Source organism: Eleutherodactylus coqui, chromosome 2 (genome assembly GCF_035609145.1).
Source record: "Eleutherodactylus coqui strain aEleCoq1 chromosome 2, aEleCoq1.hap1, whole genome shotgun sequence".
Classification (NCBI taxonomy): domain Eukaryota; kingdom Metazoa; phylum Chordata; class Amphibia; order Anura; family Eleutherodactylidae; genus Eleutherodactylus; species Eleutherodactylus coqui.
In genome coordinates, this window is record NC_089838.1 from 24,240,495 (window position 1) to 24,259,086 (window position 18,592).

General features: G+C 45.6%; 1 protein-coding gene across 1 annotated transcript in view; it reads left to right on the forward strand.

Annotated features, from left to right (window-relative positions):
* POLR3B (RNA polymerase III subunit B) overlaps nucleotides 1–17,372 on the forward strand; it is a 129,399-nt gene extending 112,027 nt beyond the window's left edge. The window contains exons 25-28 of the mRNA XM_066590492.1: nucleotides 1,232–1,398; nucleotides 3,154–3,267; nucleotides 15,704–15,877; nucleotides 16,941–17,372. Coding sequence (XP_066446589.1) covers nucleotides 1,232–1,398; nucleotides 3,154–3,267; nucleotides 15,704–15,877; nucleotides 16,941–17,070 — 585 coding nt within the window. The 3' untranslated portion in view covers nucleotides 17,071–17,372. The remainder of the gene's footprint in view (nucleotides 1–1,231; nucleotides 1,399–3,153; nucleotides 3,268–15,703; nucleotides 15,878–16,940) is intronic.
* Nucleotides 17,373–18,592: the final 1,220 nt, after the last annotated feature.

Genomic DNA, 18,592 nt, shown 5'->3' on the forward strand with positions numbered 1-18,592 from the left:
AGTGCCGTCCACTGCACAGGGGTCGATGCTGTGGCTTCAGCTCCGGCCCCTGTTGTATCCCAGCGCTAATAGCGGGCACCTGATCGGCTGGGGTCATGAGCAGCAGACCCCAGCCAACCAATAATATTTTGCATGGAAAAAGGCCCTTTAAAGGCATGTTCCAAGATGCACAACCACTTTGAGGATGTGGGGTTCGGTGCCATCAGCTGATCACTATTGGCATCCCTGACAAACTGCTAATTTCGCCAGGGATAGCCACGGCGTGCCTTACTTTTCCCCTGCAGTAGTTGCTGTGGGGAAATGTAATTATAAGGCGACCATTCATATGACTGGCCGCCCTGTAACAACAAGAAGGCAGAGGGTGCGCCAGGATGGTGGTCGCTCATCCTGAGTGGCTCTACTCTGTGGGATGTAGAGTGAGGGACTTTGCTATACAATGTTCATATGTCCTAATAGAGAATACCAACAAGGAATTCCATTTTGGCACAACTTCTTTTAAATATCACTGTTTTGTGTCTACAGCTCCTATGTAGCCCTATGCGTATCTATGGCAACAGACTACAAACAAATATTATGTGTAGTCTGCCTTACAGTTTTCTATCTGCTCCCCTTCTGCTTTGTAGGTTAACAAGAAGGGGGGTTGGAGAGAGTAGTGTAACTTTCGAAACGCAGAGCTCTGCATGGGAGCTGTAGACACATAACTAGTCTTAACCCTTTCCAATCCACTGTCTGACCTCCTGAAGACATTATGACTTAAGGCTGTATAGTTCCAACGTTGGAAAGACATCTATCCGGGTTCTCTTACTGTATATTGCCAGCCTCTCTGCTGTCGTAGTCTATCCAATATGTCACCTCATGCAGTACTGGCTTTAGCCAGCAGATAGCGCCGTTGTATAACAGCAGAAAAAAAAGTAAGCCCCCTAGGAAAACCAGGATAGAAATTGGATTGGAAAGGGTTAAGACCAGTAGGCTTGGTTTGGATTTCATATTATTATGGGGTTGAGGCAACTTGTGTGTCGCACCATGATCACATTAATTTAAATTACAATATGCAGCATTGCATGCCAACACTGAGATATGTATGTTGTTTTTTTTGTTTCGCCACCATGACGTCTTGCAGGTTACTGTGGTGTTCAGTTTTGTTTCGGATACATTGTTGCAATAGAAATGAATGCAAAAGCGGCCCAGATTTTACTGACCCTGAAACATTTCCACACTTGTCTCCATGCAGGTCGGGAAGTTGATTGAACTCTTGGCCGGAAAGGCCGGGGTCTTGGATGGAAGATTTCATTATGGAACAGCCTTTGGAGGCAGCAAAGTAAAGGATGTGTGTGAAGACCTGATCCGATATGGTTATAATTACTTGGGAAAAGATTACGTAACATCTGGGATAACTGGGTAAGAACCTGCAATAATACCTTTCTTAAGGCCCATCTAGACACAACGATAATCGCTCAAAAGATGTCTCACAAGCGACTTTTGAGCGATCATCGTTGTGTCATTTACAGCGCAAGATGATCGCTCAAAATGAGCAATCGCCTTGCACTGCCTGCGGAGGATGCAGAAGACAAGCGGGGTGTCCCCCATTGTCTTCTGCATCCAGCTGTTTCCCCACTCCGAGCGCCGGCTGAACAGCCGAGCGGTCGGAGTGGAGGATGCAGAAGACAAGCAGGGTGTCCCAGCTTGTCTTCTGCATACAGCTGTTCCCCACTGGAAGCGCCCGGTTGTTATACAGCCAAGCGCTCCCAGCGGAGGATGCAGAATACAAGCCAGGTCTCCCCGTTTGTCTTCTGCATCCAGATGTTTTCTGCATGGAGCGCCTGGCTGTTATACAGCCGAGCGCTCCGTGCTGGGTATGGAGAACAGAGCTGGACCGCTCTGTTCTTCATGCCCAGCCCATTATCAGGGAGCGGGATACAGCTGAAACAATAGTATCAGCTGTATCCCGCTGTGAATCCCTGATGAGGCTCATCGTTGTCTTACAGCACGCCGAAAGACAACAATCAGCGACGGCTTAACGAAAACTGAACGATGTCAGTGCAGTTACACACAACGATTATCGCTCAAAAGACAGCTTTTGAGCGAATTTTCAGCGATAATCGTTGTGTCTAAATGGGCCTTTAAAGGTGTTGTTTAACCCCGATTGTGCCAGACACTTCAAAAAGTTTTGTCATTTGCTCAACTAGGTAAGATTTGAATAATACTAAATAGATATATGTGTTCTACCATTTCTCTGGGAAATGCATGAATAAATTGTCATTCCCCTTATAAGTAAGGTGGGTCCCTACAAACACTCAGGTCACATTGGACAATGTCAGACTTTAGAGGGATAAGTCCCTATTGATGGGCCAAATGAAGATGCCCAGTTGTCATGAAGCTCCGAAATGTTTTCTTCTGTATTTTTTTTTTTTTTTTTTTTTACAGGCTATATTGGTTATTACTGAAATAGTCAGTCCAGTGTTAATGCTCTGTCTCATATTGTCCACTGCAGACAAGCCCCAAGTCCAGCTTATTCATGAGCTGCGGATATAAAGAAGCCGTCAGTCAAACGCTGGTGGGCAGGAGAAGTTCCACAGCTCGTTAGAAAGCTGGACTGGCAGTAAAGTATTTGCATAGTGGAAGCATTTCAACTAGTTTCTGCATTCCATTAAAACCCTCACTGAGCCCCATTCTCCTAGGAGGGGAGCACTTCCTCTGTGACGGTCATCCCCCGTTACTGCTATAGAAGCATGTGAAGACTAGGAAGAATTAGAAGATCTTAAAAGGGTTGTTTGAGATCCGAGTAAAAGGGTCTGCTTTTTTTGCAACCCCAAAACAGCGCCACTTTTCCATGGGCTATGTCTGGTACGCAGCTCATCCCCATTTACTTGCAAAAACTGAGCTGCAATACTAGGCACTGGCCATGGACAAGAGTGGCGCTGGAGAACAGAAGCAGGCCTGAAATTCTGTGTCTGACCAGGAATAATTCTGCATGTAACCACTTTTACTCATCCCATGGTCTCCGTTATGATCTCACTGAGCTTGTATGTAGGATTTGACCATGCCGCCTTTTTGCAGTATGATGAAGAAATTAAGTATCACAGCATTTTGTTATGGGGGCATTTTGTTTAGTTATCTCACGTTTGAAGACTCTGTATTTGTCCTCCCTTGTAGAGAACCCCTGGAGGCCTATATTTACTTTGGCCCTGTGTACTACCAGAAGTTAAAGCACATGGTGCTGGATAAGATGCACGCCCGAGCAAGAGGCCCCCGAGCTGTTCTTACAAGGTAACCCCACCAGTCATCGTTCACAGAGAGTCATGGAGTCTCCTCTAAGGAGTTACTGGAGAAAGGCTTCAAAATATCTTAAGTTTTCTGATGTTGAGTCACACAATTTATGACCTAACGAAGGAGGCCTCCCATAGCCCATCAGATTTACTATCACTTATACCGGGAACTGGCATTAAGTCTAGTGGAAATCTGCTCCAGCTCGGAGTGGACAGACATGTGCTTAATGTATTAAAGGGAACCTGTCATTCATTCCAAGGTAATTAACCTGTACAACATGGCACTATTGTTTATTCTCAACTGTATTTCGTTAATATTTATATCTGTAAATATTAGTTTTAGGCTTTTCCAGCATGGCATGCTAATTCTGTCCTAGCGGTCCACTAGGTAGCTCTTAGGGAACTCCTACCAATTAAGGCCGGGTCCAAACAGGGAGGAAAGTTTTTGCCATGCGTTGGTGGCAAAGGTGGGATTAAACAATGGCCTGGAAAAGGTGTGTCTAAGGCCTCATGTCCACGGGGAAAATCAGATCCGCTGCAGATTCTCCATGTAGAATCTGCAGCAGGTCCCTCCTGCCCCGCGGACATGAGCGCCGAAAATAGCAATTTAAAAACATTTACCTATCCGGCGCGGGCGGGGAATGTCAGCTGTTCCTCACGGCCGGATCTTCATTTTCGGCCGGTGGATGAATTCCTGACGCCGGCGGCACGTCGCCGGCACGTCGTCGGCACGTCGTCGACGTGCCGCGCGCATGCGCCGGGCACATCCGCCGAGCCGAAGCAAGGAAGATGCGGCCGTGAGGAACAGCTGACATTCCCCGCCCGCGCCGGATAGGTAAATACTTTAAATTCCTATTTTAGGTCTCCCGCGGATCCGGTCGGCTTCCATAGGCTTCAATAGAAGCCCGCGGGAGCCGTCCCCGCGGGAGACCCGCACGAAAATGGAGCATGGTCCGGATTTTTCCATGCTCCATTTTTTTTTAAATCCCTTTTATTGACGATCCGCGGGTATTTATCTACCCGCGGGTGGTCAATGCATCCCTATGGGATGCGGATCCGCATGCGGGAGATCCGCTGCGGATCTTAAATCATATTTTGCCCGTGGACATGAGCCCTAAGAGCAGTCGTACTGTGTCCCATGGCTTGTTTCTTTTACGCCAACTACGCCATTCACAGGTGGCATAAGCTAGAGAAAAGTGTCTGGAATGCCTAAAGGCTTGCTCCCAGTTTCTGTTCATGTCACGTCTGCCTTCTTGATAAATTCAATGCAATTCCCCATTATCACATAATAATGTTTGCCCCTTATAACACTGCTGATAAATCACTCCCATTATCTGAATTCAGCGATGTGTGCGCCCTTGGAAGGCCGGTGATCCCTGCTCCATCCTAGTTTCTAGCGTAGGGTTAGAAATGGGACCATTGGAGATCTGCTTTATCACCGGAACCAAAAACTGTTGGGAAATTGCAAAGAACATTTTGTTGAGTGTTACGGTAAGTAGACAAAAAAAAATCACTTGACTATAATTTCATTCAGTGTCTCAGACCAATTGCTATTGGCGGACCCCCTGATTCTTAAAAAATCATCGTCCAGCAATTAGGAGAAGAAACCTCCTGGGAGCCGCGGCTGGAGGACGGCCCTTAACCCTTTGCAATCCAATTTTGGATTCAGGGTTTCCTAGGGGGTTTTCTCTTACTGCCATTATACAATGGCGCCATTTGCTGGCTAGAGCCAGTACTGCGGTATGTGACATGCTGGAGAGACCCCCGACAACAGAGCGGCCAGTAATATACAGTAAGAATACCCTGCCGGACGTCTTCCGACATGAGAGCTGTACAGCCTTCAATCAGAATGTCTTCAGACGTCAGACAGTGGATTGGAAAGGGTTAATGCCAATACTTTAACAGTTTACCAGAATTTGTACAGTTGGACATAATATCCACTATAAAAATGAAGGTAGTGACGTAAAATAGTCGTACAGGTTAAAACCGATTAGTCTTGCGTCTCTTCATGTATTCAGCGCACCATGCACTTGGGGAAATTATACTAAGCCCATGGCAGTGCGTTTGGCCATTTTCCCTTCTGTTACAGAATCTTCATTTTTTGGGTTCTTCAGGGCCTTAGCCTTATGTATTTATGACATTGGCACGTTTGCCGCAGTTACTGCAGGTGATTATTACTGATGCCTCACGCTCTGTGACGTCACCCGCAGTGTTGGTCTCCTTTTATATGGAGTGATAAATCATTCGGCCAAGCCAACGATGACGGAGTTCGCTCGTACAGCCTGTTTATACAGACAGAACAATCTCCCTTAGTTATCCTGAGAATTAACCATTTAATGACTGGCCTTGTACTTTTCAGGAGAAGCTACTAAGAGGCACTCGTCACTGGGCATCATTTGTAGGATGACCTAACAAGTCAGTGAGGGTATCTACAGTTATGGGGTGTAGGATGCACATTAATGTCCTCATGCCTAATTATGTGCAAAAATGCATAATATTAGACTTGGCCAATCAAATATGCATATGCCAGCTCCTCGTTTTCTTTGGATTATGTCTAGATCAGTCGATCTCAACCTTTTTTGAAACTAGGGAACTCTTAATTTAAGCCGGGTGCAGACACTGTGAAAAATTTCTGGCATGCATTTTCCGCAACTCTGCGCCAAATCGTCTGCACAAGCCACATGTGAAAACCCCATCCACGTGCATTGTGTCCTGCATTGCTGCAAATTTGTAGCAGCTGTGAAAGCTGAGCAAAACAAGTAAAAGCAGGTAATAAACAAGGCACAGCAAGACAGTTGAGACTTCAGATATCGCACCCCAAAATTAGGTGACCACCTCCGGATTCCGCAGCAAATACCGTACGTAGCATGCTATGGAAAAGTGATTCTTCCTGCACACCAATTGCAGTTCATTTTAGTGCGGGTCTCCCGCGGGGCGGCTCCTGCAGGCTTCCATTGAAGCCTATGGAAGCCGCCCGGATCCGCTGGAGACCTGTACCAGAATTAAACTCACCTGCTCCGGACGATGCAGATCTTCCTTCGTGGCCGGATCTTCTTTCTTCGGCCCGGCAGATGTGCCCGGCGTATGCATGCGGCACATCCGCCGGGCCAAAGAAAGAAGATACGTCCGCGAAGGAAGGAAGAACTGCATCATCTGGAGCAGGTGAGTTTATTCTGATTTTTAGGCCTCATGTCCGCGGGGCAGGAGGGACCCGCTGCGGATTCTACATGAAGAATCCGCGGCGGGCCTGATTTTCCCCGTGGACATGAGGCCTGACAGTGTGGAAAGGTCGCGGATTGACACTGCAGGAATGGCAGGAGTTTTGAAAAAAAAATCTGTACTGTGCATGTCTGATGGCGAGCCGTGCGGACCATCCGCAGTACAGATACGAGAAAAAGAAAGAAGGTACGCACGAACACTGCTGCTGCCGGGGCCGGATTCTGCATGCAGAATCCGACCCGCCCGTGTGCAGACGGCCTTAATGTAGTCCCCATATAGCACAATTCAGTTTCCAGCTGTCCTAAAACCTCAAACTTTCTTATAGGGGTTTTCCAGTTTTATGTTGAATTACTGAAACCTTTTTTTTCCAGTCCACTTCGTAAACCAATTCCTCTCCATCTTCCAAGATCTCTGCTTGTGAATGGGAACCTTCATTGTTTGCATCCATCAGAGGAGAATGTTTTCTGGTCATGTAATGCGCTAATAACTAGTGTAACAAGCACCTCTATGAGCATCCCATGCCAAGACCGAGCCACGTCCTCTGGACGGAAAGGCTACTGTTCTACGACTGCTAGCGGAGATCTTGAAATTTGAGATCAATTGATACTCAAAGTATATTTGAAAACCATGTGTGGCTCGGCTCTTTCAGACTTACACTTTGGTTTTACGGTGTTTGGCTACGGCAGAGAAGTACGAGTTCCAGCACATACTGAACCGGAACCCTTTCGACTCGCTCGATGCTGGTTGAACCCCATTGACTAGAATGGGCTTCATTCACCTCCAGCATCTTTTTGAAATACAAAGTGCAAAATGCTGCACTGTTTCATCTGGGATTTCATGCTGGATCTACGCCGGAGAAGACCATGCCCGTCATCGGACAACCGGTAGACCGCATCAGTTGAAAGTCGTTACCTCTTGCTCAGTTTCTGCAGGACATGGCTATTTATTAAAATTCAATCTCTTAGCCTTGATTTGAGTGTGACTGCAGAGCCCTCGGTGTGGGAGAAGTGACCTGACGGCATCTGTTCCGGACATGTTCAGAAAAGGCTCCAGACAGAGGCGCTGTCAGTAAAAGCTGTGACCATGTCTCCTGTGTGTATTCAATGGACGGAGTTGTGCTGTGAGCTGTTGCAGTGGAAGTTTTCCAAAGCAAATACCAGGATGGGGTTTAATTTTTCCTCTTTTGCTTTTATATACTTTATCATCATCTATCGCCATAGGGCAATACTTTTCCGAAAAATTCCCTTAAACGCCTGTGACTTGGATGTGATTATATCCAAAGTAGTTAGGACGGGGCTCCCAACATATAGACTCCATAGCCACCCATGTACTCGTTCCAGAAATCTTACTGTTATACTTCCCTGCACTCTACGCAGGAGTGGGGTTCTCTACTGTAGAGGTATTAGTAGTAGGAAATAAGTAGTTTATTAAAGCTTTTCTCCCCTTACCTCTCCAACTTCTGGGCCTGTTTATAGGCTGCACACGTATAATTATAGAGGTTATTACAGTTCTTATGTTATATATACCATATGTAGGAGTGCCGTCGGTGTAGACTTTGTGAATGATAACAATGTGGCAGTAGGAGTAATGCCAAGGAATGGTGGCATAGCATTATCTTGTAATAACAAATGCACACACAGCGTTGCATATGGGTGTGATGTGTGTAAAATTGTACAAGTGCAAACAAAATTCGCCCCGCCACCTGCAAATTAAGCTGATTTGCTAAACTTACAAACTTTCAGCTGTATGGAAACAATCAAAAAAGAACAATTTTGAATGGCTCAACATAACTAATATAACAAGTTGGTTCTCCAAATTCAACACAGAATGACACTTTTTAACTGCTTTTACATGATGCTTGAGTGATGGAGCTAATTGCCGGGCTTCATCTGCGATTGCAGGTTCAGCCCCGAAATTGTTGCGAAAACGCAAGTACTAACGGCAGGGGCTAGTACTCATATAGTAATGGGCAGGTCAGGAAACCGCTGTAGCCACTAGCTCTCATGTAATAAAAGTATATAAAGGGGGGGGGGGGGGGGCGGAGCCTGACCGGCGATGTAAACGGCCGCATCTCAGAGCAGCTCCGCAAGAATCACCTAAAACATCCTGCTAACGGGACCCAGAACCGGCGAAAAGCAGACAGAAACAGAGCGGAGGCACAGCGGAGAGCACCAGAGGCGAGACAGGCACACGTGGAGAAGATGGTGCGAGGCAAAGAGCGAGGAAAAGGAGAGGAAGCCGGCGGCCGGCAAAAACAAGATGGCGCCGGCGGGAGAGAGCCGCGAACACTTATACCGCGCCCCAGCACAAGCAGTGCAGACACTGCAAGAAAGCTAGCGAGGTATGCCAGGGAGGAGGGGGGCAGAAAGGAGGAAAGCACAAGCCCTAAACAGCAAAGGGGAGACACAGAGGAGCAGGGGAGCCCACAAAGAAGCACGCAAATGGCGGGAACAGGAGGGGAGGAAGAAGCCACATACACAGGGAATACAGAAAGTGTGAGAAACAGAATGGACAGACAGAGCAAGCACAGAAGCAAACTCTAACAGGCACAGCCAAAATAAAAGCATGCACAGCAGCTCACATAATGTGCTAAACGCTGACAACAACAGGCAAGAAGCCATAAGTAATGCAGACAGTCCCAACCGCAAAAAAGATGGCTCAGATAGCGTCAATACAGCTGACCACCATACGCGAGAAAGCATAAACAGCTCTAGTAATCCAGAGAATGGTGCACATAGCACAAATTATGCAAGCGCACCAGATAACCGTACACGGGATGACCCCCACAATGCAGATGATTCTGCCACAAAAGACCGAAGACAAGTAGATACGAGAAATGCCAGAGAACCTACGTTGAAAGAAATCTTCGGCGAAATCACCAAATGTAATGCATCACTGAGCACAACCTTAAAGGGGTTGTCCTGCGAAACAAAGTTGGGGTATACACTTCTGTATGGCCATATTAATGCACTTTGTAATGTACATTGTGCATTAAATATGAGCCATACAGAAGTTATTCACTTACCTGTTCCGTTGCTGGCGTCCTCGTCTCCATGGTGCCGTCTAATCTTCAGTGTCTAATCGCCCGATTAGACGTGCTTGCGCAGTCCGGTCTTCTCCCTTCTGAATGGGGCCGCTCGTGCCAGAGCTGCTCCTCATAGCTCCGCCCCGTCACGTGTGCCGATTCCAGCCAATCAGGAGGCTGGAATCGGCAATGGACCGCACAGAAGACCTGCGGTCCACCAAGGGTGAAGATCCCGGCGGCCATCTTCGCAAGGTAAGTAAGAAGTCACCGGAGCGCGGGGATTCGGGTAAGTACTATCCGTTTTTTTCTTTAAACCCCTGCATCGGGTTTGTCTCGCTCCGAACGGGGGGGCTATTGAAAAAAAAACAAATCCGTTTCAGCGCGGGACAACCCCTTTAACATGCAAATGGGTTTCGATGCAAAGTAATGTAAACCTGCTACGGCAAGATGTGCGAAAAATATCAGAACGTCTGACAGAAACTGAACAACGTATAAGCGACATAGAAGACGTAATACAGCCAATACAACGAGATGTGGAAAAAAACCTGCAGGACATACAATATCTACAGAACAAGTAGACGACCTAGAAAATAGGTCAAGAAGGAACAACGTGCGGATTGTGGGCCTCCCAGAAAAGGCAGAAGGAAGAAACCCAGCAGAATTCTTCGAAACGTGGCTGCCCGAGCTGTTCGGAAGAAATACCCTAACTACGATGTTTGCAATCGAAAGAGCCCATTGTGTCCCTACACGACCCCTCCCCCCGGGGGCTCCCGCTAGGCCGATACTCATCAAAATACTGCACTACAGAAACCGGGACATCATACTCCAAAAGGCCCGCGAAAAGGGTGAAATTCAGTATAATGGCGTGAAAGTCTCCTTTTTCCCAGACTTTTCTACGGAAATACAAAAGAAGCGTGCAACATTTATAGAAATAAAAAGACAGCTGCGAAACCTGCAAGGGCCCTATGGAATGCTGTACCCCGCCAAATTGAGAGTAGCGGCGCTGGGTACGACGCACTTCTTCGAAAATCCAAAAGACGCCAGCGCCTGGATAGATCACAATGAAGAACGAATCCAGAGGGGAAGCTCGCCACGTAAATCACCATGAAGAGGCAACAACCAAAGAAATGCTTATCCAAAGGGAACCCGAAATTTCTGAAGGGAGCTCCTGGGACGACAGGATGCATCGCTTGGGAGAATGGAGGACTGGTACCCCGATCCGATAGGAAGACAAAGGATCAGTGAGTTACATGTTGGGGGTGTTTGTTTGGTCTCTCGTATATCTGGGGAATGTTAAACAATTTACAGATAGAAGGGTTAAGGTTATATGATAGAAAAATGGTTCAGGGAGGGATAAGGGGAAGAAATGTTAACATAATTGTACAAATGAAAAGTGTATTGCAAATGATGAAAATGTGTAGAGTAAAGAAGGATAAATGTATATACTGGTGGATGCGTAGGACTAAGCTAAAACCTCACTGGAGAGGCCCATTATTGAGAACTGACAGTATTATTTATACATATACATGGAGTGATGCAGGCGTGACACTAACACAGAGATATGGACCCTCCCAGTGCGACTCACTCATAAAAATAAAAAGGGATGGTAACGCCCAGAGAGTAACAACCCTGAGGAAGGTAAAGAATAAGAAACATGAGTAGAAAGGTCAGGATCGTCTCGTGGAATGTGAGAGGTATGAGTGACCAGACAAAAAGATTAGCAATATTACAAGTCTTAAAGGAGCAAGGTCCGGCTATTATATGCTTACAGGAGACACACCTATCAAAAGAAACCACAGACACACTTAAAGTAGGGGGGATGGGACAGAGCTTCCATTCCACGCACACAAGGTACTCCAGGGGGGTAAGCATAGTGGTACACAGAAATATACTGTTTAAATGTCCCTCACGTAAAATTGATACAGAAGGCCGCTTTATATGTCTACACTGTAAAATCTACAACTACACATGCATTATAGTTTCAGTATACATCCCGCCACCATATAATAACACGGTAATGCGGCAAGTAATGGGATTTATGACGGATAAGTCGGACATCCCAGTCCTTATAATAGGGGACTTTAATTCGGTCATCAACCCTATGCAGGACAGACTAAGGGCAGAGAATGTAAACGAGGGAAGGGACCTGACATCACTAGGTAGACTAATAAACGAAATATCAATGATAGATATATGGAGAACACGATATCCTACAAATAAACAATACTCCTGCCACTCAACCACACATCAATGTTTATCTAGAATAGACCTAGCGGTGGGGAATATTCAGATATATAGGGATATAACCTCAATAGAATACCTACCAAGAGTTATATCTGACCATTCCATACTACGTCTAGATCTACAGCACAGTAACACCGGCAGCCACCCCCAAAAGAGATGGAACTTGAACCCGCGTTGGCTAAACATAATAAACAAGGAAAACGTGAAAACAACACTAGAGGAATACTTTGATTTAAACAAAGATACCACAAGCATGACAGTCTGCTGGGAGGCCATGAAGGCATATATGAGGGGGGTATATATCCAACAAATCACTCAGGCAAAAAAGGGACATAGGGAAAGATGGCAAAAACTACAGGAAAAATTGAAAGAAACGGAAGAAAACTATATAAGAGAGAACACTATAACAACACTCAATCTATGGAAACAAGCCCAAGAGGCCCTTAACAAATACACATTAGACACAGCAGCTACCAAAAATGGGTTCCGGAAACAGGCATACTACGAAGAGGGAGAAATAACGGGACATATGCTGGCAGTGATAGCCCGAGCACAAACTAGCCCCACGTATATCATCAAACTAAAAGACACACAAGGCGAGATTGTCAGGGACGCAACATCCATAAGAGAGACTGCGCGGGAATTTTACTCCTCCCTATACTCCTCGGGACTGGATATATCGACAGAACAAATTGAGGAATATCTGGCGGATATAGCAACACATAGGCTGACAGAGGAACAGAGAGAATTCCTAGATGCACCAATAGATCTGGAGGAGATACAGGAGGCAGTAAAAGACATGCAAAATAACAAAACCCCAGGGGAGGACGGTTTCCCAATAGAATTTTACAAACAATACGCAGATATTCTATTACCACAACTTCTAGAGACAATGGCGGAGGCGGAACAAAAAGGGGAACTACCACGGACAATGCGAAAGGCAAAAATAATAATTCTATTAAAGCCAGAAAAGGACCCCCTGTTGATGGACTCGTATAGGCCAATATCGTTATTAAATGCAGATGTTAAAATAATAGCCAAGGTGTTGGCCAATCGGTTATCAAGAGTGGCACCCACCCTGGTGCACCCAGACCAGAGCGGGTTTATACCAGCAAGGTCAACGGCAACAAATATCCGTAGGGTATTTCTAAACCTACAAATACCCGTAGACAACACAGGAGACAGAATCATATGCTCATTAGACGCGGCTAAGGCGTTTGATAGCGTCGAGTGGCAATACTTGTGGAAGGTATTAGAAAAAATGGGATGTGGTCCAATATTTGTGAGACGGGTAAAACTTTTATACGCTAAAGTGGAGGCGGATGTGTCCATCAACGGGGGGTCCTCAGAGGCATTCCCACTACACAGAGGGACGAGGCAGGGGTGCCCACTATCGCCACTCCTGTTTGCACTAGCAATAGAGCCCCTAGCGTGTAAAATCCAAACACATCAGGAAATAGTGGGATTCCGAAGAGGAAATATGGAAGAGAAAATTGCCTTGTACGCAGATGACATGCTACTATTCTTAGGAGATGGGAAAAAATCTCTGGAAATCACGATGCAAGTAATAAAAGAATTCGGAACCTTCTCGGGACTCACCATTAATTAGACTAAATCCGAAATACTACCAATAGACACCCCCGAAATGCAAATCGTTAATAGAGAAATAACCCTGAAATGCACCCCAATAATTAAATATCTGGGAGTTAAAATTACGAGAAAGGTTAGTGAGTACGGGAAAATAAACCTAGAACCACTCATGGAAAAATGGAAACCAAAACTTCACATATGGCGCAAAGTACCCATGACAATTATAGGTAGGGCGAACCTAATAAAAATGATATGGATGCCACAGCTACTGTATAGAATACACAATTCCCCACACTGGATAACACAAAAATTCTTTCACAGGGTCAAGGGACTATTTAGAGAACTCATATGGGGAGGGAAGACACCCAAGATAAAACTGGAATTGCTAAGCAATTCAAAAGAAAAGGGCGGACTAGCTCTACCCAATCCGTTTTCATACTTCATGGCCTCCCAGCTGCAACACCTCAGGGGATGGGAGACAGAGGAGACACAAGACGCCAGTTTTAGAATCCTTAAAAATTTTTTCACCAGGTCGCACTTGTTTGAAACACTGGAACGCGGAGTGTTAAAAAAAAATGGTCAGAATGCTCCCACGCTACTACTAATACATAAAACGTGGTGGAAGACCAGAAATATGCTCGGTATAACACGCTATACACAGTACACCCCCATATGGAATAATCCATACCTACCAGAAATCAGCAAACTACAAGGTTTCCAAGGGTGGAAAGACAGGGGAGTCAGGAGAATAGTTCAGATACTGGAGGGGGGAGAGCTGAAAACCCTTGAACAGTTAAGACAAAACTATGACATCCCCAATAGCGACTTCTACAAATATCTACAGCTTAGACACGCTATACAAGCGGAAAAGAACTCAGCGGAAATAACAGTGACAATAAATATAGTAGCGGACATTATAGGCAAGGCCACTACCACAGCGGGGAAAATATCGGTATTATACTCCCACATACAGGACACAATCAATGCACACAACCCGATACCAACAAAAGCAAAATGGGAAGCAGACATAGGGCCCATTGAGGAGTCGCACTGGGAGGAAATCCTACAAATGACGCCTAAACTATCTCTAAGCGGGTCGCACAGAGTCTCGCAAATATTCCTAATACACAGAGTGTATCGTACTCCGGCCTTTTTGTATAACATAGGAATGAGAACCTCCCCGATGTGTGTAAGGTGCAAAACCCACACGGCGGACCTAATCCACATGCTATGGAGATGTCCGAAACTGCATAGATATTGGGTGGGAATACGAAATGCAATAAATGCGGCATTTGGCATACGTATGGACTTTACACCATATGTGTGCATCCTGGGATATACACACGACCTTGCGCTAGATGATCATGAAAAACTGGCGGTATGCAGATTATTGTACATAGCTAGAAAGACAATAGCACAGCGCTGGTTAGATGAAGAACCACCCACGCTGGGAGAATTTAAAAACAAGGTCAGCCAAATTTTACCATGGGAAAGGAGTATATACATCAAACGCAAAACCAGCCAAAAATATCAGGATATATGGCTGAGATGGATACATGCCCAGAGCCAAACAAGAAATGACAGACCAAGCATATAGGGAGTGGGGGGGGGGGGGTGAGCCGTGTGGGTTGGCACCTGTAAACGGGGGGTTTAACGTGTAGAAATAAAAAAGACCTAACGAAGCACGTATTTGGTATATACAAAGTTTTTTAGATAAGACAGAGTTATTTACAGGGGAGGAGGGGAAACCAGTTGTATACAAAAATGCTTTAAAGATATGTAAAAGGTGGAAAATGTTTAATAAAAAATACATTTAATTAAAAAAAAAAAAGTATATAAAGGGGCTTTCCAGGTATCCTCAGCATAGGTCATCAATAGTATTCATCCTGGAAAGCCCCTTCAATGATTACTGCAGTCTCAGAATTATTCAGCTTTCTGAATAGAATCTCATAAGAGCCTTTATTTGCAAACCAGGTTTTGTCTTAAGCAAACCTGATGCAACTATTGAAGAACTTCATTAGTTGCATCAGGTGTGCTTGAGCTAAACACATCAAATACCTAGACTGGCTACGGTGGTGTTGACTCTGGCATTTGCAGTGGGGCTTGCTTAATTTTGATTGCAACTTGCAATAAATATATATAATCTGTAATATGTGTATGTCAGTGAGAGTATCAGCTCATTTGCTTTGATAAGCATGGGGTTGACAACTGATAGAATGAGCGATGTGACATCCACAAGTCTGTGAGAAGTGATTTCCTGTTATAACTAAGACATTTTTAATAGTTTGATGGAAGAGTTTTCTAAGTGGCTGTAAAGTAGACCTTGGGTTGTAGCTTTTGTTCTCTGCTGTTTCTCCAGGCAGCCCACTGAAGGACGATCTCGTGACGGTGGATTGCGTCTTGGTGAGATGGAACGTGACTGTTTGATCGGTTATGGGGCCAGCATGCTGCTACTGGAGAGACTGATGATTTCCAGCGATGCCTTTGAGGTCGATGTTTGTGGACAGTGTGGATTATTAGGTTATTCTGGCTGGTAAGTCGGTGTGTGTATAAATGTACCTGTAAAGGTATTCCCCCCCTTGAACTTTTCTTTCATGTTCTATTGTGCAACCACATTCAGTTACATTGGTGCACATTACAATGGGAGCTCCATCAATATAAATCTTTACACACTGTGCTGACAAAAGTATTGGGACGCACAGAAGGTGATGAAATTCAGTTTTATTTACATTTGTCAATACGGTGTTGGGCTGCCTTTGGCCTCAATGACTGTAGTAATAGTAATCCTAGGCTGCTCTCCACCATATTCCAATAGAGGAGGGACTCGCCAGAGTGTGATGGAGGATATGATGGGCTTGTTGGGCGTGCACGGATACGGTGTTCTAGTTCATCCCAAAGACGCTCGATGGGATTGGGGTCCGGACTTTGGGCCGGCCAATGAAGTTTGCAGATGTTCTGCTTCTCAAACCAAGCCTCGACACTGCCTGCTGTATGACCCGGTGCTCGGTCATGTTGGTAGAGACACGGAGCTGTACCAAAGTAAGATTGGGACATCGACACAAAAATACAGTCCATAGCATGCAATGTAAAATTATTCTTCCACGCACACAAGTGATTTCCGCTCGCGGAGGAAGAATCGCAGCACGCTCTGTTTTTGTGTGGGGCTCGCACAGACTGCTTCCATTGCAGTCAATGGAAGCCTTCCGACCCGTGGCTATTCCGAAATGTCAATTTCGAAATCGCTGCGGATCTGCATCATCGATGGCGCGGCATTTTCTGCACTGTGCATGTGCGCCGGACAGCACACACAAGACCACTCCAGAAAGGTATGCAGGGGGGCACCGGCTGGCACAGGGTCTGATTCTGCTGCGGGATCCGACCGGGCTGTGTGCATTCGGCCTTAATGAGCGTGCAGATGTCATTAGCTGATCGCGAGGACAAATGTTGTCGGCACAACTGAATGATGCCGATTACTCTCATCCGTCGCCATCAGCATTATTACCCCTCGCCCACCAGCATTGGTCACAATCGCCATAATCCTAGTCCGTTTTTTGTAACGTTTTTTTTTTCTAATCGCTGTGTATATATTCCTCTAGGTGCCATTACTGTAAGTCCTCCTGTCACGTCTCCTCGCTGAGGATCCCCTACGCCTGCAAACTGCTGTTCCAAGAACTACAGTCAATGAATATCATCCCCCGGCTTAAGCTGTCAAGATACAACGAGTGACCGTTATCCCGCAGACCCCCGACTACTAGTGAGGATTAGGGACGAGCCGGTGTGCGGCAGAGACGGATTTATTTATGGACCTCTCGCTGTCTGGGGGGCTGGCTCCATGCCACAGGTACGGGCAGACGGCTAGCTGGTGTTCGGGATGAACGAGGAGTACATTTCATGAAGCTTTGTATTATATTTGTAACATTTCTACATGTTCGGAGAACATGGAAACCCTCCGATGTGAGGAAATATATTGATTATTTATGATCATCGTTCCTAACCAACTTTAATAAAGTAGAAAAATGTGTCTCGTTTTATGGCTGGACGCTAAATTTTACTAATCACAAGGATGCTAGAAATTAATCTAGGCAGGCCTCATTTTTCAGAACTGAAGCACAGGCCTGGTAACCCATAGCAACCAATCACAGCACAGCTTCCATCCATGTAGAGCAGTGTAAGAAATGAAAGCTGGGCTGTGATTGGTTGCTATGAGCACCAAGGCCTGTGTGTTTTCAGACCATGATAGACATGGTGGGTACATGATCATGTCCTTTTTTTATAATCTCTTTGGTGGTCACATGAAAAGGACCCATAAGGTCCGCTGACCAACAGGACAACCTTTTAGTGTGGTGTCTCCATTGACTCCACTGCCATTTTGTTTTTTGTCTCATGCGCAATGGCATTCATTTCTCACAGAGCCTGTTACTACTCCGCTGTCAAGTGGGCGGTTTTCAAATGCGGCGTTCGCCATTGACACTGGGCAAGGGACGTAACTAGAAAGGTCTGCAGTCCGTCCCACGTGTTGGAGGGCTTTGATCAGTCCTCTTTAGAGGTCTCTAAACCGTGTCAGGACGTGAGACGTATGACATGTTTGCCTTAGTATGTGCGTGAATAAACAATCATCGAGCATCTTTTACTTCGAGCTCTGCACGGTGCCGTTCCTCTGTTATTCTTCTGGGAAATATATAAATAAATGCAAAACGATATTACCATTACAAGATGTGTCGCTATACATTCCTACACTGTCGGCAATGATTGAACATTGTCATAGTGTGTAGAGGGCACTGATGGAATGCTAGCACCCAACTCAAATTATTCCTACATTTTCAGGAGGAATAGCCTAATGCAGAGTACAAAGGAAAAATGATCCAAAATGATTGTTTCATATTACGTGAAGAATACAAAAATGGAGAATCTCCGGAGTGTGGAGAGGTCGTCTTTATAGAAAAAAATGTCCTGTATAAAAGGGAGTCCAGCTTCTTTTTAATGGGAACTTTGCTTGTAATACCAAGTGAGACCACTGCAGTGGGAACGGAGCTGTCTGCTTCCTCCACAAATCAGTTTGGCGGATGTTCCTGTGTGGCAGACTCTCAATAGGCCATCAGTAGTGTAAACCTACATAGTCCCTTCTTAAACCGCTCTATTCTCTCAGCTTTCCCAGAAAACAGTTTGACACATAACATGTTGCTTCATAATGACGGCTTTTTACGACATTTTGACCTTGCATTTTTTTTTTTTGCACCATTTCAGTAAA